This window comes from Cimex lectularius, unplaced genomic scaffold, assembly GCF_000648675.2.
Source record: "Cimex lectularius strain Harlan isolate CLEC.00 unplaced genomic scaffold, Clec_2.1 scaffold186, whole genome shotgun sequence".
NCBI classification, from domain to species: domain Eukaryota; kingdom Metazoa; phylum Arthropoda; class Insecta; order Hemiptera; family Cimicidae; genus Cimex; species Cimex lectularius.
The window spans coordinates 826,149-845,794 of record NW_019392979.1 but is presented as its reverse complement, the minus strand read 5'-3'; the positions used below and the strand labels follow the sequence as shown (position 1 = coordinate 845,794).

The 19,646-nt window shown below is 32.9% G+C and overlaps 3 protein-coding genes across 4 annotated transcripts; 1 reads left to right on the top strand and 2 right to left on the bottom strand.

Moving 5' to 3' along the window:
• Positions 1–3,139: 3,139 nt before the first annotated feature.
• LOC106665251 (protein asteroid) lies at positions 3,140–5,949 on the bottom strand. Its single transcript, XM_014391545.2, has 2 exons — positions 4,918–5,949; positions 3,140–4,852 (listed from the first exon to the last, which is right to left on the bottom strand). Exons 1-2 carry the CDS (start codon positions 5,704–5,706, stop codon positions 3,350–3,352), a joined length of 2,292 nt encoding a protein of 763 aa, XP_014247031.1. The 5' UTR covers positions 5,707–5,949; the 3' UTR covers positions 3,140–3,349.
• A 1,861-nt stretch (positions 5,950–7,810) lies between these two features.
• Positions 7,811–8,713, bottom strand: LOC106665252 (guanine nucleotide-binding protein subunit gamma-1). Its single transcript, XM_014391547.2, has one exon. The coding sequence runs from the start codon at positions 8,302–8,304 to the stop codon at positions 8,092–8,094; it is 213 nt and encodes a 70-aa protein (XP_014247033.1). The 5' UTR covers positions 8,305–8,713; the 3' UTR covers positions 7,811–8,091.
• On the top strand, positions 8,526–18,730 carry LOC106665250 (cullin-5). Of its 2 annotated transcripts, XM_024229560.1 has the most exons (17): positions 8,526–8,801; positions 13,477–13,686; positions 13,769–13,951; positions 14,027–14,168; positions 14,242–14,462; positions 14,524–14,617; positions 14,680–14,810; positions 14,881–15,048; positions 15,251–15,316; positions 15,800–15,934; positions 16,004–16,128; positions 16,190–16,320; positions 16,378–16,550; positions 17,647–17,808; positions 17,882–18,000; positions 18,072–18,195; positions 18,258–18,730. In XM_024229560.1, exons 1-17 carry the CDS (start codon positions 8,784–8,786, stop codon positions 18,450–18,452), a joined length of 2,397 nt encoding a protein of 798 aa, XP_024085328.1. In that variant the 5' UTR covers positions 8,526–8,783; the 3' UTR covers positions 18,453–18,730. The 2 variants fall into 2 exon arrangements, with proteins under 2 accessions (XP_024085328.1, XP_024085329.1); XM_024229561.1 differs by lacking the exon at positions 15,251–15,316 and having other exon boundaries at positions 18,258–18,452.
• The last annotated feature ends 916 nt before the right edge of the window (positions 18,731–19,646 follow it).

Sequence of the window (19,646 nt, the reverse complement as noted above, 5' to 3'; positions counted from 1 at the left end):
TGAAATTTCCATTTTGACTAACCTCACTTCACTCCTGCTTTTATTAGCAACACAGGTCTTTTATTTTTATTGCTTATCACTTGGCCAGTTTCTGAAGGAGCAATGAGGAGAGGAGGCTGGAATTTTTTTTTTCTTATGAGTTCTCTACCTTCCCTTCACCCACTTCCTCTGTGGAGCAAACATGGTCCTGATGTTTTAATTCTCATTCAAAACCCGGCCAAGAGTTAGCCAATAAAAAAGACCTTGTGTTGCTCATAAAACTAGGAGTGATGTGAGCTTGGTCAAAATGGAGATATCACTATTTTGATAGGCTGACTTTTTTACTTTTGGTGAGGAAGTCTGGAATTTTTATTTTTTCCTTATATAGGATACATCTTTCAGGAAAGTAAAGGTGTGAGATGAAATATAAAGATACAGGTTTTTAATCTAATTATTAGTTCATTCGACTGGTTTTCTATCTTCATGTCAAACAAATTTAAAACCTTGTCACTGACATTGGTTAGAAAAAATAGTTTTGATACAGTGTAAAAATAAATAACAAGACAATTCTGTTTTATATAAATATTTATGTGAAAAAATTGTCTATCCAATATATATATTTTTTATTGATATTATATATAATATATTTTATTAATATAATTTTATTTTACTTATTTTTCATTACATCCTTCTTTGATTTTCATTCCTATTAACCTGTAACAATGTTTTAGATAAATACTTCAAAGATAATTGTGGAAATTTCATTCAAAGTGATATAATTTTCAATTTTTTTTTTTTAAGTTTTAGGACTGTATTGATCATCACCTCTCTTCCTTAGCTTTTAGCCTTAATATTTCTTTTCTTATCTTGTTTTGCATTAATTCTACTAATTAATGTCTTTTTCTTTTTCTCCAGCTAAGCTTCGATATTTTATGGTACAATGGTAACTAACTTTCTTTTTTCTTTGTTCTTTATCCTATCGCTAGCCCTCTCTGTACATCGGGGGCTTGTTAATTGTGAAAAAAATAACACAAATACACAGAAATAAGATAAAAACCTGATAATCTGGTTAGTTATCATACTCAATATTCCTCGAGGTAATTAGGAATAAACCCTTCCATTCATGTTAATAAATTACATTCACATTACCTCAGAATATTTGATATTCCTCAGGGTAATTAGGGATAAACCTCTTCATTCAAAATGCTAATAAATTACATTCGTACATTCATTCTCTCTCTACCCCAGACTACTCGATATTCTTCAGGGTAATTGGGAATAAACCTTTCCTTTCCGGTTATTAATTAGATATACACAGCACTACCCCAGAGTACTTGATATTCCTCGGGGTACTTGGTGTATCTTATTTTACTTATCATTGGTCACAAATCCATATTTATAATAAAGTGAGAAACTCACATAAAAATAGTCTTGTAATTAATTGTGATAATGTTTAGCCATTCTTAGCCAATTTTAGGTGTAGTTTTATATTTTTTTCAATATGATTCACATACTTTTACAATATTTGCTTCACTTTAAGCCATCATTGAAAACAAAACAGTAGTCCTGAAAAAGATGCAAAAGAAAATTACTATAATTCTTGTAATTATGTACATAATGCTCACTAATTTTATGTACATTAAAGTCAATTTGTTCTCTTGATAACAGGCTCTTTGTTTTCTTTAAACACACATGTCTGGGTCATTATCTTAGAAAATTGTTTGCCATTGTTAAAAGGCCATTTGTATTTTCTATTCTTTTCACCTCTTTCTTTACTTTACATTTCTTTTTAATCTTTCCCTTTTATGTTGCTGCAATTTCTTAGCAAGTTTTGAGAACTTTTGGTAAAAACCAACCTTCAATTTATCATTTATATTTGTTCTTTCCATCAATAACTATTATTAACTGTTTATTGCTTGTGGGTGAATACAGTTTAATTAATGTAGTTAAATTTTATTATATAATTATGTTTTGTGGTTTATTATTAAACATTCTAGAAACAAAATAATATGTATGACTTAATGTTAAAACCCTATGACTTGACCACGATCCAGCCCTCTGACACTGAAAATGTAATGAAGAACATGATTAAAGAAAGTGGCAGCGTTGGTATGCCGGACAGGCAGAGAATCTCACATATCAAGAGCACTTGTGAGTGTACAAAATATATTTTATGTAAATACTTATTTGAAAAGATTTTCGGTGCAATATATCTTTGTCATATTACCAATATTGACATGTACTTTGATTTTGTCTCTTATTAGTTTGTATTAATACAAAAAATAACCTTTTATTTATAATTAATGTTATACTTAACCAACTTAATAATTTCTTGAGAAATATTTTAGAGAAAATTTTGGAAACGGTATTTGATGGGTTTTGAGTTGTTAGGTTTGTTGCGAACCCCATCCTGCATATCACTAAGGCCTATAATCTTGACATTTAACTGGTTTTCTAATTTTTTTTTTTTTTTACTTATTAAACCACTCTGAATTTCAATAACCACAAAATATATCATGCAGAACCGGCACAGGGTCACAAGATCTGACCAACGAATGACTTTTTCTCATTGAAATGCTATTGAATTTTTTCAAATTTTTTTTTATCTTGCCTACATTTACCACAAATTCTTACGACAAATGAATTGGGCATTTACTACTATTGTATGTACTAATATTTCACTGAATATCTCTGGGAAGAAATGAAATGAAGATTGAAAACTCGCACATAAAAAATGCCATCTAACTAAAACTTATCACAGTGCAATTTATAAAGGCCGCCCAAAGCCGTTCCACAAACCACTAAAAGGAGGAGGAAGGAGACTTCCACTGGAAGAAGCCTGTTGGATTTGCGCTGGACTAGAGGCGACACGTTTGATTTTTCTGGCGAGAAAGCAGCAAAGAAAAAAACTTTATTGCATTATTGTTTGGTCCTTCCCCGAGGGAGTGGATCTTTTCCTTGTTTAGATAAATGAATGAATAATAAACAAAAGAATATTAAAAAAGAAACAATTCTTATATTGAGAAATTAACAAAATTTGAAATTAAGGTCGTCGGTTTGGAATTTACAATTTGACTTTTATTTTTTAAAGGAAACTGAGTGATTATTATTATCTTCTTTTAAATTAAAAAACAGAAACAATTCTTATATTGACTAAATATTNTAAATAAAAAATATATTGTACTTGGTGTTCACTCAGATGTAGCAACTTTAACAATTTTTTGATATTTGATTATGACCTTTATATAAGCTTGTGGTAGGTTAAGATAAGATTATATTTTCATCAATTTTTTCATTAATTACATTGTTTTTTATTAAAACAAAACAAATATATTTAATGTAAAAACATATATACATATGTACACAAATATTACAAACATGAAAGTAAATTAAATTTATTGTTGGGATCAACAAAATCATTCGTGTCTTCCACTAAATCAATTGTACTTTCAACAGAGACTGTCGTCACTTTCTTTTTAGACTTATTTGCTTTTCGTTTTTTAACCTTGCTGCATTCACTAGTCATAATTTCTGGTAAATAGTCTTTCAAAATTTCACACAAAGAAACAAAAAGTTTTGCCAGCGATGACGCACCTTTTTGTTCGAAGAAACTTCTTAAAAATGTGTAACAACTTTTCGACATGAGTTTTACAGTCATGTTGTATAAAAAAGTACCGTTATAAATTTTTGTAATGTCTGTGGGCGCATAAGCCATTCCTAAAACTTCATTGAGCAACATTACAGATTGCAAACACGCCTGAAACTCTGAAAATGCGTGGACTATCGCCTTGGAAAATTTTGTCGACGATACCTTCCTGCACCTTAAAGTTCTGTCTATCATAAAATAAGGAGTGAGTGATTCAGTCATAAGAAGACACTCATCCTTGCTAACCTTAGAATGTGCTTTTTTTACTGAAGGATTGGTAACTTCAGTTTTAACATTCTTTTTACAATTTGATTTTAATAACATAATTTTATTTTTATTACGCTGTAAATAATTTTTTTTCCTGTAATAACCGATTTTATGATCCATTGTGGTGATTGCAATTAGCACCATTATTAACGAATAAACGTGGTAAGGCTTTGCTGAGCTGGAAGGCGACTTTGCCCAGAATATCACAGAAAACAAATAGATAACCCATTCTTCAGGGCATTCTTTTGAAAGCCTGCCATCTTCTATGTTTAAAGCTTGCATTAATAATTGTTTCCTCAAAGATCCATTTATCTTTGGGATATTTTCCAAAGTAACATTTACACTGAACTGCGACGTTTTTACTGAAGTGGCTTCGTATTTATTTGTATTAGCACGTGACCACAGGGAGAATTCCGTTTCTCCTAATACGACACCAGCAAGATATTGAATGACGGGTAGAGCGACGATGCCAGCATACTCCATATTGTACTCTTCGATTTGAGGATTCATAAAGAAAGATTTTAAATTATATAATGTAAGGCACACAGCGTCAAACTGACCAACTCGACTCCGTTCTAAAACCCAACTTGGAAGTTGTTCTGTTTTTACCTCGTTTTCAGAATCGTCTTCAGAATCATTTTTCAAACCGAATGTACATTCATCAGACTCGACATTTAAACTAAATGTACATTCTTCAGCATCGTCGTCTTGACAGTGAATAACATTTGATTCTATTTCATCGTCGTTTTCAATGTCTGATTCTGTGCTTTCCTCGGAAATGGTCAGTGCTGCAATTCCTTCACTCAATGTTATATCCTTTTCTGCATTTTTTATGTTATTTAGCTTCTCTTCAGGTATGTAATCAACAAGCGATGTTTCCAAATCAGTGTAACCTTTGACTATATTTTTTATCAACTTTTTTATAGTTTTTCTTTGTTTCGCTGGAAAACTGCTTACAATCTGTATTTAAAAAAAATTAAATAAATAATTAATTATGTAAATTACATGATCTGTTAAATTATAACCTTTTCAAATGCTGAGTCGTAAGATTCCGTTTTCAGCCAGTATAAAACAGAATGAATTGTTTTATAAGATCTTGAGAAACTCGAATTACTGCATTTGGAAAGTTTACCTAAGAAATTCAAGAAAACAGAGCCGCTGCAATAATCATTTCCTGCAACAACAGAAAGAAGCGGTAGTACATCTTTCTCCAAACCGTCATACCTGCACAGAAGGTTTTCGACACTGAAAATAAGACAAGGCATTCCTGCTTTTTCAACTTTAAATTCAATCATACCGAGAGGTATGTAAAGGACGTTGAAAATAAAAAAATCCGAGTCGTTGCTTAACACGGGAGCATTTAATTTATCCGCTACAGCTGCGATTTCCCTGTCGGCTTCGAAATCGCTTTGCAACACTGTTACTCCCAGGCTGCGCAGCTTATTCCTCACAGCGGCCCTCAGCATTATCGGAAAGAACTGGGCGCAATAGTATCCCGGTGAGACGTTGTACAGACCCAGAACCCTCCCGACGAATCTGGCAATAATCGTCTTGTATTTTTTCTTTTCGGCAGAGCCGTCGAATATGACAATCGGAACGATACCGCAAGAAGCTAACATTGTGAATATATACTCCAGCCTGGCACCGAGCCTGTCGTAGTCTCCACCAAAAGTCATGTAACCGCCGATATGAGTAGACACATATGCTGCCAGGCTGTTACCATCGATGACCAACGGAGTGTTCTTGAGATAAAACTTTTTAAAATACACATCCTCCTTTCTGTATAAAAAACTAGTTAGCCCACTAACGCCCATTATCACTCAAATCATTATCACAGATGCGTAAAAGTGAAAAACAGTGTATCATCACTCAAACATATATTCACATGTCATCAAAATAAACAGTTAAACCAACCGTACATCACTGGGTACTTTACATAGTATTAAAACAACTAAGAACAAATTTTAATACAAACTGGATAGTAATATTTATAATCCCTATAAAGCAAAGTACATATTTTACGTTATCACAAATATAAATTTGTGCCGAGAGGTAATGCCACTGTTACAGGCATGCTTCAATGTATTCCATCTATTAAAAACAATATATACAGCAACATAACAATGTATTATGTGATATATTTTGGTCTTTTATATTTTTTTTTTTTTTTGTGTGTTTTGCATGAAGTAAACTTTTATTCTAATATTTGTTTTTTTAAACTTTTAAAATGCTTATATATTTTGTTAATTCTGCTGAACTTATCTTTAACCATATGTTTATCGCCTTTAAGTTTTATTACGAATTTCGCCGCGTAAAATTATTTTAACCCAATATTTATAATTCATCAATCTGTCAGCTTAAGTTAATTACGCTGTTACAGCTGAAGACATCTTTATAAAGAAAATGGCAATTTTTAGCTTTTTCCATACTTATTTAAAATTTGTAAAAAATATCTGTTTGTGGAGATGATTCTACTACGGCAGCCACATTTCAAATCCAAAGGTTCGGGTTGCGTTGAATTAAAATGAAAAACTTTACACAGGTGCATACCGTATCTTTAAAAAATTGCAATTTTGAGGGGGGTTTTTATGCTTATCAAAATTTTTAAGAAATTATCTTTTTGAGGAGATGATTCTACTATTGTAGCCAAGTTTCAAAATCAAAAGATTCAGGTTGCGTTGAATTAAAAGAAAAACTTTACACAGGTGCATACCGTATCTTTAAAAAATTGCAATTTTGAGGGGGGTTTTTATGCTTATCAAAATTTGTAAGAAATTATCTTTTTGAGGAGATGATTCTACTATTGTAGCCAAGTTTCAAAATCAAAAGATTCAGTTGCGTTGAAATAAAATGAAAAACTTTACACAGATGCATAGCATATGTTTATAAAATGGCAATTTTGAGCTTTTTTTCATACTTATTAAAATTCGTAAAAAATATCTGTTTGCGGAGATGATTCTGCTATTGCAGCCACGTTTCAAATCCAAAGGTTCAGGTTGCGTTGAATTAAAAGAAAAACTTTACACAGGTGCATAGAGTATCTTTAAAAAATTACAATTTTGAGCTTATCAAAATTTGTAAGAAATTAACTGCTTGAGAAGAATTTCATTACAGTCATGTTTTAAAATCCAAAGATTCAGGTTGTGTTGAAATGAAATGAAAAACTTTACACAGCGAATCATTAAAAAATTGCAATTTTGAGCTTCTTTTCATGTTTGTTAAAATTTATAAGTATAGGCATGAGCAGATAATTTTTACTTACAAATGGGTTTTTTCAAAAACACTGGCAACCCGAGGGTTGATAAAAAAAAAAAAATAAATAAAGAGATAATTCCCTGCTGCACCCATTTATCAAACAACATACATAGAATATTGTTTTTCCAAAATATTTTTTATACAGAATATTGTTTTTCTAACAATATTTTTACGCAGAATATTGTTTTTCCAACAATATTTTATACACAGAATATTGTTTTTCCAATAATATTTTATACGTAGAATATTGTTTTTCCAACAATACTTTATACGCAGAATATTGTTTTTCCAACATTACTTTATACGCAGAATATTGTTTTTCCCTTGTAAATTAAATAAAAACCAAAAAAAAAAATTTTTCTTCTATTTCACAACCTGTTATTTTTTAAACTTTGGCTGCTTGATTAAAAAAATATGTTTAATGGTTTTTTAATTGGATCTTCCTCACCAACTGAAGGCCAAAAAATTACAAAATAAATTTTTAATTAAAATAGATTACAATCGCATGAAAACCTTGACTTAATTACTATTATATATACATTAGTTAGTCATAATTTATTGCAATAAAAGTAACGTTTATTGTTATTTAATGATGTTTGTTTATGAACTAAACCTTACCAGTTTATAACACTCGTGATTGATAGGAGTAAGAAATAGACAATGTTTTGGTACGAACACTTATTATTTTGGTTCACATTGACATCAAAATAAAATAAATAGATACATTATACTTTATAGAACCTTTTATCTCGTTAATAGAAAATTATAGCATATATATTAAGAATAGATGAGACATTTGTCATTTAGGGTAAGGAGAAAGAGAGAGAGGCAGTAACAGCTTCGGGTTACAGTTTCCGTACTTCACGGGGATATTACGACATCAAAAAGACTCACAAATGATTAATAAGGGATTTGATTTCATTTGACCAGACTGGATGCGGTCACTAAAAAAGCGTGCAGTTGCTTTTCTCCTTGAAAGGGTTGGCTTTCTGTGAGCTGAATCCGACGAGGAGGCAGTCCTCCTGTTCGTGCTCGCTTATGTACTTCATGATGTCTTGGACCGCCTGGGAGACGTTGATCCGCCTGATGGCAGCCTCTCGCCTCAACTGCTCCGTCACTTGCCTCTGTTGATGTAGATTCGATATCATCATGTCCATAATAGCCGTATCCGAGAGGCCTATTTTCAGGGCGTGGTTTGACACTTGGCGGAGGAAAAACACGGCCGTTACGGCTTTCTTATCGTTTTGTCCGTCTTGCGGCGAACGGTGCGTCAAGTGCTTTTCGGCTAAAAGCGGAAAAGGCCGGACGAGCTGGTGCGATCCAATCTGACACTCGACAAGGCGACAAAAAAACCCAACAAGACGAGAACGTATTGCTTATTGCTTACAGAATCGTTCTCACGATAATATCCACTGCTGACGCTAACACTCCCCTTCTGACATCCACAGAATCTTTACTCGATCGAAAAATCCCTTTAAACTCGTGAAAATCTAACCATCATCATCAACCCTTCGAACTTTTAATCAGTCTATTTTTCCACTTTTATACAACGTAAATATAAAAAGTTAAACTGAAACGTCCGTTAAGTGAAATAGGTAGTGGTTGCGGTTTGGTTATTTTAGGTTTACCAGCTGTCATGGCGGCTATGCTGAAGGTATGTGTTTGTTTATTTATTTACCGGTAATTGACTCAGGTAAAAAGCCCCTCGAAGATTCATCACTTCAGTTTTATTTTAAATTAAAAATAAGGATCGATCGAGTCTGCCGGATTATTACCCCGGAAAAAGGACTATACGGCAAAGCCGGAAATTATTCCAACTTGACCTGTCCCGCTGTTGTTGTTCGATGTTAGTCAAATTATGCTTCTAGGGTGTGTAAATAAATCTTAATTTGACATTAGTTTGAGTTTGGAAAGGCTGTACAGCAATACAGGTCAGACAGAAGTCGTTCAAGTTGACCTGGTGATGCTGTAGGTTGGATGCACATTCAGGATGGTAGCAAGGGAACATGTGACTTACAGATTCAGTGTATTATGTGTAGACCCAAAATAACACCCTTGTTGAGCCAAAAACCCTGAATAAAGATAAAGAAAGATACACTAAACCGGACAAAGCTATGTTCTCTTAGTGCACTTCTCAACGACATGACCTCGATCCTTTTTACTGTTTTTTGTATGAAACTGCAGTTTTCTTTTGCAGATTGTAGGTATTAGAAGCTTAGTTATGCTGGTTATTCTTTATTAGTCAAATTATGCTTCTTTTGTTTTGTAAATAACACTTAATTTGACCATTATGGGATGGACAGAAGTCGTACAAGTTAACCTGGTGATGCTGTAGGTTGGATGCACATTCAGGATGGTAGCAAGGGAACATTGTGACCTACAGATTCAGTGTATTATGTGTAGACCCAAAATAACACCCTTGTTGAGCCAAAAACCCTTAGTAAGATGAGAAAGATATCCTAAACGTACAAAACTATGTTCTCTTAGTGCCACCTCTCAGCGACATGACCTCGGTCCTTTTTACTGTTTTTTGTATGAAACTGCAGGTTTCTTTTGCAGATTGTAGGTATTAGAAGTTAGTTATGCTGGTTATTCTTTATTTGTCAAACTATCCCTTCTGTGGCATAGGAATCCACACTGTTAACGAATATCTCAGACAGAAGGACAAAAAGAAAATGAAGGAACAATGGAATCACTCATTGGACATAGACAATCCAAGAATCTTCTAACCAATTTTAACTAGGAAAGAAATCACAGAATGTGTCAAAGGAAGCAGGAACAGGTTGCGAATCCTAACAGGATTCCAAACAGGACACTGCAGATTAAATGGACACTTAAAGAAAAATGGAACAATCCAAGATGGCACATGCAGATTCTGCAAGGAGGCAGAAGAGACGCCAACACATTTACTGACAAACTGCAGAGCCACACTAGCCCACAGGAGGAAATGTTTTGGGGTGTATAATGTGACCATAGAAGAGCTTCAACCACTGAAACCGGGCCTATTAATCAAATTTCTTGATGAGATAGGACTCATCGATGTGCTTTAGGCAGAGAACGGGGGATAAAGTAGCTCTTAAAGGGCGCAGTATACCATACCCTGAAAAATTACATATACATCTCTAGTCAAATTATGCTTTTTTTGTTTGTAAATAACATTTAATTTGACCATTACGAGACGGACAGAAGTCGTACAAGTTGACTGGTGATGCTGTAGGTTGGATGCACGTTCAGGATGGTAGCAAGGGAACATTGTGACCTACAGATTCAGTGTATTATGTGTAGACCCAAAATAACACTCTTGTTGAGCCAAAAACCCTGCATAAGATGAGAAAGATATCCTAAACCTGACAAAACTATGTTCTATTAGTGCCACATCTCAACGACATGACCTTGATCCTTTTTACTGTTTTTTGTATGAAACTGGTTTTCTTTTGCACATTGTAGGTATTAGAAGCTTAGTTATGCTGGTTATTCTTTATCAGTCAAATTATGCTTTTTTTTGTTTGTAAATAACATTTAATTTGACCATTACGAGACGGACAGAAGTCGTACAAGTTGACTGGTGATGCTGTAGGTTGGATGCACATTCAGGATGGTAGCAAGGGAAAATTGTGACCTACAGATTCAGGGTATTATGTGTAGGCCCAAAATAACACTCTTGTTGAACCAAAAACCCTGAATAAGATGAGAAAGATATCCTAAACCTGGCAAAACTATGTTCTATTAGTNTCCTTTTTACTGTTTTTTGTATGAAACTGCAGTTTTCTTTTGCAGATTGTAGGTATTAGAAGCTTAGTTATGCTGGTTATTCTTTATTAGTCAAATTATGCTTTTTTGTTTGTAAAAGACACTTAATTTGACCATTATGGGACGGACAGAAGTCGTACAAGTTGATCTGGTGATGCTGTAGGTTGGACTCACATTCAGGATGGTAGGAAGGGAACACTGCAACCTATAGATTCAAGTATATGTACAGAATTGTGCCAATACTCAAAATAACACCATTATTGCGCCAAAAACTCTGAGTAAGATGAGAAATAAATACTAAACGCGACAAAGCTATTTTCTCTTAGGAACCAAATACATAGCCTTTGTATGTTCAAACATTCTAGATCCATCAGTGTGTTAACAATACTGTTCAGTTTAACCGTTTCCGATCGTTTTGGTCTGTCTATTCTCGCAATTTTGCACGGTTTGCGTAGTATTTCTAGAAGTGTTGATCGAACAGTGAAGATTGTGGGAAAATGCCACCTGACAGATAAAGTTATGGGATAAGAAGTCTAAGATAATTGGAAATGGCCAAACTACAGAATCATCAGACTCCAAGAGGAAATCTCATGTATAACTATAGATATACCTTAATAAAGAGAATTTTCTGCCATTCCTTTCATTTTTGTTAGTCATGATCCAAGCAGTGATAAGTCGTCGTGTCAACGCCTTAACAATAAAAAATATATTTTGTTGAGGTGTGTGAGATGATGAACGCATTTTAGTTGCCTCAGATCGTCCTAGGCTTCTTATCCTTGCCAATTTAGTCTGCCATATTTTTTTTTCTTTTTTTTAATTTAATGATATCAGTGTTTCCACAGTCACTAACAGATAGAATTTGATAAACGGTTGAAAAATTTCAAGGGCAAAGTGGAGAAGATCTTGTAACAAATGAAAGACTTTGACGAATATTGATCTTCACAAACATCATTGTACTGTATGAGTTATTTATTTTTAAATCATAACTCAATCATTATCTTCACGTTTCTTTCTCACTTGCAAACCAGCAACTGAATACCAACCTAAACAAATTCTGGTATATCCGACTGTAAAGATCAAATATTATAGACTAGTCATACCCACCCATTCTAATTGCTAAAAAGGCCTGCAGATCTGGCCTTTTGCCTTTGACTGCCTGGCCCCTGGGGACTTAAGTAGCCCTTCACCTTTATACAGTCACAACTCAAGTAGCTCGTATTGCCAAGTTGGTTGTGATTAGCATCGAAAATTAAACAATTTATTATATTGGCTGTTGGGAAAGTACATTTCTAGTGCGCTAGTCTACTCAACCCCTTGCAGTGTCTAGTGAATTTAATAGTTATGATATAATTCAGTATTATTTTATCACTGGTACAGAACAAGAAAAGTTGCGGGTACATCTGTACATTGAAATCGCTAAAAAAAAATTTATATCAACTTGTGTACAATACTGAAAATTTCTCTGATTCTGCCTCAAATTTTAAATTGAGAACACTTGTTCATTCATTCCATTAATGGTATGAATATAACTGAGAGAATGGAAGACTTGGAGACCGACATGTCAGAACATACGTGGCTACCACTAAAGTACCTACCCCCATCTGAGTGACACCACCTAATTATGCATGACAGGTTTCTGGGTCATCGAGTATCTCAGTTGCTTAGAGCCTTAAGCATCCTTGTGTGGTGCCTTCAACCAAACTATATAAGCTGTATATTGATCCTGATTAAAAATTTAATTGTAATAATTAAATCTATCATGAAGGAGGAAGCTGTTATTATCATATCAGTTTCAACCTAGGAGGCCCTGGCCCGAAATCAACAATAGCTTAGTGTAAATAATTATTTTTAAACTTAATTGGTATATAATGATAATTTTGGTGTTTAAATTTCCTATAACCTGTTCCAAAGTGGTGACTGAATTCAGCACCCTGCTCCACAATTATTCGATTATTATTTTTTTACATATTTTTAAAATAACAGGTACTCAAATTCCAATAATTATTCAGAAATTGTGAGATGTGGTCTGGTGTGATGTAGGTTTCAGAAAAACATTTTCTTTATCGTGCCAACGTTTCGATCTTTATTGAAATCATCAACAAATGCATGTAGGATGTGGAGAAAAGTGAATTTATACAATGCAAAAAAAAAATTTTTTTTATATATATTCAATCAAAGTATTTGTACTCATTCAAAGTGTTTGTTTTCTGTGTAATTGTGCCATTCTTGCGTGTCGTGTTGAGAGTGCCAGTGACACACAAGAATAGCACATTTACGCAGAAAACACACTTTGAGCGAGTACAAATACTTTGATTGAATATAAAAAATATATATTTTTTGCATTGTATAAATTCACTTTTTTCCACATCCTACAGGTATTTGTTAAATTTAAACAATGTTTGTAAATCCCAGGCCCTGAAGATGATCTCAATAAAGTTCGAAACGTTGGCACGATAAAGAAAATGTTTTTTTGAAACCTTCATCACACCAGACCGCATCTCACGATTTCTGAATAATTATCGACTAACGGTCACTAATCACCACTCAAATTCCAATGTTCCAATGGTGATTTGTTTCAGGACAAAGGACAGCTGACATTTGAGGATCAATGGCCTTCTATGCGGCCAATCATACTGAAGCTGTTGCAGCAGGAGCCAGTCACGCAAAACGAATGGCACGGGATCTTCTACTCAGTCCATGTCGTCTGTCTCTGGGACGAGAAGGGCCCTCCCAAAGTCAAGGATGCGTTAAAAGATGATATACTAGATTTTATAAAAAGAGCGCAACAGGTGAAGTATCTATTGCTGTTAAATTTGTTTAATTTTTTTATACGTATATATGTAATATTTTCTTATATGTCTACCTTTACAGAGGGTATTGTCGCATCAAGAGGATCAAGCCCTCTTAAAAGCTTATATCGCAGAATGGCGCAAGTTTTTTACACAGTGCGATTACCTACCAACGCCTTTTCGCCAACTAGAAACTTCTTTAGCTGGAAAAACTATAACTTATGTTAATAAAACTCCTCAAAATGAAGAAAGTATCGTACGAAAGGTGATTTATTTTTATTACTTAATTTATTATTTTAGTTTAAAAACTTATGAATTTATTCCTTTTTTTTAATTATAGTTAATGCTGGATAGTTGGAATCAAAGTATATTCAACGATATAAAACAACGATTGCAGGATTCTGCTATGAAACTAGTCCACGCTGAAAGAAATGGGGAAGCTTTTGATTCCCAGCTTGTTATTGGTGTTAGAGAATCTTATGGTGATATAAACAAACGTTAAATAATGATTTATTTATTTTTAAAATAACTCATGCTGACCACCTTTACTTTTAGTTAATTTATGCTCATACCCTATGGATAAACTACAGATATATAGAGAGAATTTTGAAAGAGCTTATATAGATGCGACAGAAAGTTTTTATAAAGTTAAAGCTCCCCAGTATCTACAAGCGAACGGAGTTCAGAATTATATGCGATATGCTGATGCCAAATTGAGAGAGGAGGAATTGCGAGCTCAAAAGTATTTAGAACCGTGTAGCGGCTCAGTTCAAGTGGTATGAATCGCGATGCTACGATTTCCTACTTTTTTATTCAGTAACAATTATTTATTTTCAGCTAACGGACTGCTGTGTTAATGTTTTGGTATCAACGTTCCGAAATACAATTCTGTCAGAATGTGCTGATATGATAAAAGCTAATGAAACAGAAAGTACATCACAGTCCATGAAGCAATGATTTTAAACCAATTGTAACTTTTACCCACATTTTTAGAATTGCAACTCATGTTTAAATTAATGGACCGTGTCACTGATGGGATAGCTCCTATGTTAAAAAACCTAGAGGACCATATAATCCATGCAGGCCTTGCTGATATGGTAGCTTCAGCCGATATTATAACCCAGGTGTGATAACATAAAGGTGGAAAAAAAAAAATCTTGTCCTCGTCTAAATTTTACACTCATATGATTTCAGGATTCAGAAAAATATGTTGAAAGGTTGTTAGCATTGTTTAACCAGTTTAGTACTTTAGTCCGAGATGCCTTCAATGATGACCCACGGTTCTTGACTGCCAGGGATAAAGCGTACAAACAAGTCGTAAACGATACGACAGTGTTCAGATTAGAACTGCCTGTCAAGCAGGTATTATTTCGATTTACTTTTTTTGTGAAATATAAGGCTGGTAACATTAATTTCATAATAATGAAGAGTACATCATGCTAAATCCTATTTAACTGAATATCTTTTAACACGTTCAATGCTGGCTGGAAATTCAATTTTCACCCTCCCGGACGACAATTTTTTTTTAATAATTAATTTTCTTATGTATTATGGCCTACTGTAGGTCAACCGTCTGGCTGGTTGGAACACTATGGCTCCCATGAAGGTCAGCTGCACTGAACGTGTTAAAGCAAGTTTTAATTTTTGTAATATTTTATTTATATATTAAATAAATAATAATTGCCAAATAAATTAATAACTTTTAGATTCCAAGAAATTTTCCAAATCTCTCTCTCTCTCTCTCTCTCTTTCTTTCTTTTTTCTTCTCTTCTCTTCTCTCCTCTCCTCACTTCTTTTCTTCACTCGTCTAAATTTTAAATTTAATTAAATTCACTATTTTTCGTGGTCTGCTTGACCAATTAATGACATTCAATTAATTAAGGTTTTTAAGTTGAGATAAAAAGTCAGTGTCACGAGTGGGATTCAAACCCACGACCTTCGGCTTGATACGCCGCTACTCTACCACTTGAGCTATCGTGATGTCGAAATTTGTGGGTTCGAATCCCGCTCATGACACTGATTTTTTTATCTCAACTTAAAAACCTTATTTACATTTAATTGTATAAAATGTATCACTTATATAGTTTTATTTAATTTATTTATTTTTAAACAGAGTGGTGGAGTTAAAAGTCAACCCGAGTCAAAATGTCCAGAACTCTTAGCAAATTACTGTGATATGTTACTTAGGAAAACACCATTGAGCAAACGGCTGACATCTGATCAAATTGAGTCCAAATTAAAAGATGTGGTAAGTCTTAATTTTGCAATACTGAACGATTGTTTTGGATTTTTCTTTTTCATTTTAAATGCCTTTCAGCTTTTGGTTTTAAAATATGTTCAAAACAAAGATGTCTTCATGAGGTTTCACAAAGCACATTTGACAAGGCGCCTTATTCTAGACACGTCGGCTGATTCTGAAAAAGAAGAAAATATGGTCGAGTGGTAAGTTTTGAATTAAATTTGCTTAAACGGTTTTAAGTTAATTAATCCATTGGCATTTCAGGCTCAGGGAAGTAGGTATGCCGGCAGATTATGTAAATAAACTAGCAAGGATGTTCCAAGATATAAAAGTGAGCGAAGACTTAAATCAACAGTTTAAAGAAGAATATAGGACAAGCAAAGGCAGTATAGCAGGTATGTCATGATACAATTACTTTTTTAAACATAAATAACATGCAATTATGTTTGTAGAATCAATAAACATTAAAATTTTAAATGCCGGTGCATGGGCTCGTGGGAGTGAAAGGGTAACGGTCTCGTTGCCTTTGGAATTAGAAGACTACATACCAGAAGTAGAGGATTTCTACAAAAAGAAACACAGCGGAAGAAAACTCCAGTGGTATCACCATATGTCTAACGGCACTGTTAGTAAAAATTTTAAATATTACAAAAAAATTTATGTCTATAGTTTTAGTAGCTTGTTTTGTATCATCAACTAGACAAATATTGATTGGGGTCAACCAATCTTGGCATTAAAGTCTTTCTTTTTGTTTAAATTAACGTAGATTTTTTCCTGCATCATTTATTGTAAAAGATTTTCAATTTTGAGCATTGGAAGTGCCCAAAAAAAATTAGAAAATTTTGACCAAAAACCAAAAATTTTAATTCTTAAAAAATTAAGCTAGACTTTTTTGTGTGTATTGTTTGGTATGTAATTAAATTTTGAACTTTTGAGCACCAGAAGTGTGGCTTCAACGAAATTCAATCAAACAAAAAATCAAACAATATGTCACAAAAAGCTGAAAATCAAATCATAAAGTAGCCTAAGGTAAAACAAAAATCTCTGGTGAAAAGTCAAGTTTTTAACTTCATGTTCCTTTTGCTTAGATTCTGTTCAATATTTTGAATGGCTTATTTTTCTAAATTAAAATTTTGACGAAATGAACAATTTGAATGATGATAATTAGGGGCAGATTTCTAATGGTCAGTTTCATGTAAAAAATTAGTAACCCAATTTCCTAGGGGCGTCGGTGGCCGCAACGGTTTAAGTGTTGACACGGCGCTCATCACTGTAAGGTAAAGGTCCCGGGTTCGAATGCAGCGGCCCTGCATTCGAACCTGACATACTTACAAATGGGCTTTTTTTTTCAAAAACACCGGCACCCCAAGGGTTGATATAACTTCTGCTGTTGCGAACCCTCATTAAAAAAAAAAAAAATAATAATCCATTAAAGAAAATTAATAAGTCAAATTGTTCTTGTTGAGATCAAGGAACATCAATTCAGGCAATTTTTTTAAATGAATTTTCATACAGTTTATTAATACTGAACAGTTTTTAAAATAACTATTTTCGTTCAAACCTATATTAAACATGTTCAGAAGAAAGCTGTGAATAAAATGAGACCAATCTCAAGAAGAATGTAATGATAAGGAAAAAGAATTCGAGAAATGGTTAACATACTGTTTCAAAGTAGAATTTAAAAAAAAAAATTAATTAACAGTTTAATTTTTGTTTTGCAGATAACATTTTCAAATGCAATTGGTCGATATGATGTCGATGTGACTACTTTTCAAATGGCTGTGCTCTTCGCTTGGAACCAAAGGCCTTTAGATAGAATCTCGTATGAAAATTTAAGGCTTGCGACAGAGCTTCCAGATCCTGAACTACGTAGAACGCTTTGGGTTAGTCTAAATTGAAATAATTAAAAATTTAGTACATTGAATTAGTTATTTTTAATTGTATTTTTTATTTTAGTCATTAGTAGCATTTCCAAAGCTGAAACGACAAGTTGTTATGTTTCAACCTGAAGTCCAATCTCCTAAAGATTTTGACGAGAATACTGTGTTCTGGATCAATCAAGAATTCGCTTTAGTGTAATTTTTTTTTCTTAGTCTCATTTTTTCCCCATCTAGTTCTGTTCTTTATCGTTTATTTTATTTTACAGAAAAAATGGTAAACTTCAGAAAAGAGGAAAAATAAATTTAGTAGGCAGGCTTCAGTTGTCGACGGAGAGAAGTAAGGAAGAAGACAATGAAAGCATTGTACAGTTGAGGATTTTACGAGTTCAGGTAGATTATAAAACTTAAGTCGTATTTCAGATTATTAAAACAAATCTTCTATCCCATCCTAGGAAGCAATAATAAAAATATTAAAGATGAGGAAGAGAATAAGCAATGCTCAACTGCAATCCGAACTCATCGACATTCTCAAGAACATGTTTCTTCCTAGTAAGAAAATGATAAAAGAACAAATTGAATGGTTAATCGAACATAAATATATGAGAAGAGATGAAGACGACATCAATACATTTATTTATATGGCATAGTTAAAACTTATTTTATAATTTCATTTGAAAAAAAAAATTATTTAGAAGATAATAATTTAATTTGATAAAATAATAAGAAATTGATTCCAAGGGATATTTTCAGTCAGATTGAAGACTCTAGATAACATTTGGTATGTATATAACATTTTACTTTTCAATGGTGGAAACGAGTTTCCTTCGGGGTTTGGGTTACCACGTTTGTTCTATTTGTCGCCTTGATTAACAAATTGAAATTCCATTTAAGACAGGTATAAACTTAAAATAGCTCCATTTTTTTTTTTAAATATTTATTTTGTGTGTGTATCTCAGTGAAAATACTCTGTATATAAATGGAAATAGTTGCATTTATAGTCATTAGTTTACATTTAAATCACTTTCCAATAATAATAATTTGAAATAATAAAAATAATACATAATGATAAAATGAACACATCAAATGCAACTAGAAGATCTGTGATAAACAAACAAATGTATAATTGTAAAGTTTTAAATGATCTAATTTTACTTTTATAATGTAAAAAATTTAAATCAAGTATTTTTCAATCCAGTAATTTTTTTTCGATTATTTCCTAAAGTTTTCGGTTATGTTCTATTTTTTAAGTATTCTTTTTTTTTCTCCTAAAAACAATGTTTTGGTTGTGAAAGTTTTAGAATTGAAATCACTTGTTTGTAATTAAAAAAAAGAAGAAGAAGAAAGGAAAATAATCTCTTTTTTTCTCTTTGTTATAAAATAGTAGTGGTTTATTTTTTATTAAATCTATTTATTGTTGACAATATAGTTTCAATTTTGTAAATTGTGTTATGTAAAAAAATGTACATTAGGTTAACAGAATAAAAAAATTTTTATGGTAAAAATATGCAGGCTTAATGTCCAAGTATGCTTCAAGTGTTTGGCCGCAAGTACAATACTTCCCAAATATAAATCATCACTGAGCAAGAACAATACCAAAAACATTGGTTTTATTATTTTTTCAACACCATATTGTCCATTGTACAGGTATGCATTTTTTTTTTTTAATTGTGGAATTTAAAATGTGGAATTATTCAGCATCATTCATTTGAAACACTTTTTTAATTCATTGTCTCATAAATCACGTTTTTTGGCAGTTTGGTATGCCACAAAAGGGTTCAGGGACAATTGGCCAAGGAAAGTTACCTATTGGCCCTGAACCCTTATGTGGCATACCAAACTGC

What these genes read in the sequence shown, in the direction of transcription:
- LOC106665250 (XM_024229560.1), top strand. An exon ending in AACTACGTAGAACGCTTTGG is followed by an intron (nt 17,809 to 17,881) that starts GTTAGTCTAAAT and finishes TTTTTATTTTAG; the next exon opens with TCATTAGTAGCATTTCCAAA. An exon ending in TGAGGATTTTACGAGTTCAG is followed by an intron (nt 18,196 to 18,257) that starts GTAGATTATAAA and finishes ATCCCATCCTAG; the next exon opens with GAAGCAATAATAAAAATATT.
- LOC106665252 (XM_014391547.2), bottom strand. Translation starts at nt 8,304, where the DNA reads ATGGACATGATGATATCGAATCTACATCAACAGAGGCAAGTGACGGAG.
- LOC106665251 (XM_014391545.2), bottom strand. Translation starts at nt 5,706, where the DNA reads ATGGGCGTTAGTGGGCTAACTAGTTTTTTATACAGAAAGGAGGATGTG. An exon ending in ACGACTCAGCATTTGAAAAG is followed by an intron (nt 4,853 to 4,917) that starts GTTATAATTTAA and finishes TTTTAAATACAG; the next exon opens with ATTGTAAGCAGTTTTCCAGC.